We start from the raw sequence: 3490 nt of genomic DNA, 5'->3' as shown, positions 1-3490 counted from the left end.
NACCACCGATCTGAACCATCGTCGACTACCACCGATTTAAACCACCGTCGACCACCACCACCGACTACCATCGATTTGAAATACCATCGACCACCACCACCGACTACCACCGATCTGAGCACCACTGATCTGATTCATCGTCAATCTGAACCTCCGACGATAATCGCCATCTGAACCACCATGGACCACCACCAACTACCACCGATTTGAAATACCGTCGACCACCACCACCACCGACTACCACCGATCTGAGCACCACTGATCTGATTCACCGTTAATCTGATTCACCGTTAATCTGAACCTCCGACGATAACCGCCATCTGAACCACCATGGACCACCACTGATCTGAACCACTGTCGACCATCGTCATCTGAACCACCACGGACCACCANGAACCTCCGACGATAACCGCCATCTGAACCACCATGGACCACCACTGATCTGAACCACTGTCGACCATCGTCATCTGAACCACCACGGACCACCATCGATCTGAACCACCGCCAACTACTACCGATCTAAAACACCGTCAATCTAAACCACCATTGACCATCACCTGATATGATACATCGCCGATCTGAACCACATCTGACCATCGTCACTTGAACCACAACGGACCATCATCGATCTATATCACTGCCAACTACCGACGACTACCATTGATCTGAATCACCGTCAAACACCGTCGGACACCGCCGACCACCACCAATTTGAACAACCACCGCCGCTACGGCCTATCTAAACCACCGCTGACCACTTCCATCAGAACCACTGCGGACCACCATCGATCTGAATCACTACGAACCACCACCATCTGAACCACTATGGACCACCACCGATCTGAACCACCGCTGACCACCGTCGATTTAGTAACGTCGTTTGGTTTATGATTATATTTGGGTTGTGCATATTAAATAATTATTTTATTGAAGTATTTTTTGTTTTAAAAAAATTAAAATTTTCCAAAAAAGGCATTTTGGTCATTTACACAAATTTTATTACAATTCTAAAGCTACATTCTGTAAACCAAACAGAAAGATTCTAATTCCTTAACAGATTTCATTCCAAAGTCTGCCAACCAAACAAGTGGTCAAACCTGACAACATTCCATTCCAATTCCTTGAAAATCAAATTTCTTTAACAGATTCCATTCCATCCAAAAACATTCTGCGAACCAAACGCCACCTTAGGTTTTAGTTGAAATCTCACAATCATAAGATTTTGAAATCCCATGAAGGTGGTTGGTATTTTACGGAATTTCGAAGAATTCTTATATAATAATGTTTTAAATATATAAAATACATATTTTTTGTAATGATTAATTAACAAAATTAATTTAATTATTTATAATTTGTTTGCATATATTATTTATAAAGAATGAAATTCAATTTTATTTCAAATACTACAAATTAAACAAACCAAAGATTCCAAACCCAAATGACCAAATCCTTCCAATTTCAAATTCTTCCACGAAATCCAAATCCCTCAAACCAAACGCACCATTCATATAGAGTAATGAATTTCTTTATCTCATATTGCATGATAGAAGTTAAAATAGACATTTAAAAAAAATAGAAATCTTAATTTTATAACAAATAAAAATATAGAAAAAATTAACAATTTCTAGATGTGTTCTACATTTTTTTTTATTAACCTGGATATCCAACCCACTGTGCGAGCCGACTAATCCCAAGACGACCACCTGCTTTGCAGATAATCCGAAGTCATCGCATTTAAACCTCCATGACCACAAAAAGATTTTTATTTCTCCTTAGATTTTTTTTATTAAATCTATTCTACATTATGATCAGCTGCCATATATGTTTAATTAAAAAAAAAAGGCTCTTCCTCCTCCACCATATAACAAAGACTCCAATTGGATCTCCACTGCAGCACCGGAGTAAACCAGACAACTTTCACAAATGGCATCTCCAATAAAAACAGTCGTCATCCTGGTTCAAGAAAACAGATCTTTCGATCACATGTTAGGATGGATGAAAACCATCAACTCCGACATCGATGGTGTCACCGGCAAAGAATCCAACCTCTTGTCCACCGCCGACCACCACTCCCTACGCCTCTACCACACTAACAAGGCTGGATTCATTCAACCTGACCCTGGTCACTCTTTTGAAGCCACATATGAACAAATCTTTGGTGCAGAATGGTCCGAGTCTGCTAGCCATGGTCTAACCCCTACCATGAATGGGTTCGCCCAACAAGCCGAAAAGGTGCAACAAGGCTTGTCCGAGGTCGTCATGACTGGGTTCGACCCCGATTCTCTACCTGTTTACAAAGAGTTGGTTTCCGAGTTTGCTGTTTGCGATAGGTGGTTTTCGTCCATTCCCACTTTGACCCAACCCAACAGGTTCGTGTTCATTCGTTTGTAAAGAATCATTCATTTGATTTTACCAAGTTAAACATAAATGTATATATATATATATATATATATATATATATATATATATATATATATATATATATATATATAACCAGACTTAATTAGAGCCTGTTTGTTAACGAACTTAATGTGACTCATGGTTCAATCAGCTATACAAGACTATTTAATAGCTGCTTAATGATTTCTTACTTTTGTCATGTTAATTATGATACAGATTGTATGTGCATTCAGCGACTTCATATGGTGCTACCACAAACGACAACAAGGATTTGATCGAAGGGTACCCACAAAAGACCATATTTGAATCGGTGGAGGAGGGCGGCTTTTCTTTTGGAATTTACTACCAGTTACCTCCCACAACTCTTTTTTACAGGTAATTTTAGGATCGAACAACTTTATAATTGATCAGTAAATTAAGAGGCCGTTTACCTAAACACTCACCCGGTGAGCACTTACCGGTAAAATTCAACACTATCATTTACTTATCGGGTAAGATTTTATTCACTAAAACGCATCGTATGCAACAATTTATTCCAGTAAGCACTAACCATGGTAAGAATCCTCGTCCTCACTTACCGGGTAAAACTCTCAATTTTTGCCTTCGTTCTTATCGGATAAGATTTTTAGTCCTCAGCATATTCATTCAGTAAAGTAAAATGACTTGATAAAAACTTACTCGGGTACGCTACAACTAAAGAATTTAAATTATCAGCATTGATTACTAAATACCTTTTTTTTTGGCATAGCATATGATGAGTGATTATAACAGATAGTCTCGTAATTTTGACCCTACTAGCTTTTTCTTTTGCTTTTTGTAAATAAGATATAATTAAAAAAGTGAATTACACCGGTGGTCCTTGTGGTTTATTTAAATTTTGGATTTGATCTTTAAAACAAATTATTTACATAAATAGTCCATAACTTTTTAATTTTATAACACCATGGGTTTTGTATTTAACACCGACCGTTATGAAGGACAAATCAATTTTTGGACAAATTATAAGGATCAAAAGTGTAATTCACTATAAAATTTACTTATTCACGTCTTTTTTCCAATTATTTTTATTAAAAAATATTTTGTATATTCA

At 37.4% G+C, this 3490-nt stretch overlaps 1 protein-coding gene across 1 annotated transcript in view; it reads left to right on the top strand.

The window, feature by feature from the left end:
• Nucleotides 1-1911: 1911 nt before the first annotated feature.
• The window catches only part of LOC112522781 (non-specific phospholipase C3-like), a 5935-nt gene continuing 4356 nt past the window's right edge, over nucleotides 1912-3490 (top strand). The window contains exons 1-2 of the mRNA XM_025132089.1: nucleotides 1912-2369; nucleotides 2617-2775. Of these exons, the coding sequence (XP_024987857.1) occupies nucleotides 1924-2369; nucleotides 2617-2775 (605 nt within the window). The 5' untranslated portion in view covers nucleotides 1912-1923. The remainder of the gene's footprint in view (nucleotides 2370-2616; nucleotides 2776-3490) is intronic.

Source organism: Cynara cardunculus (genome assembly GCF_001531365.2).
Source record: "Cynara cardunculus var. scolymus isolate 2C chromosome LG 12, CcrdV1, whole genome shotgun sequence".
NCBI lineage: Eukaryota > Viridiplantae > Streptophyta > Magnoliopsida > Asterales > Asteraceae > Cynara > Cynara cardunculus.
Note: the sequence above shows the minus strand (reverse complement) of the source record. Positions and strands in the feature narration are given on the sequence as shown.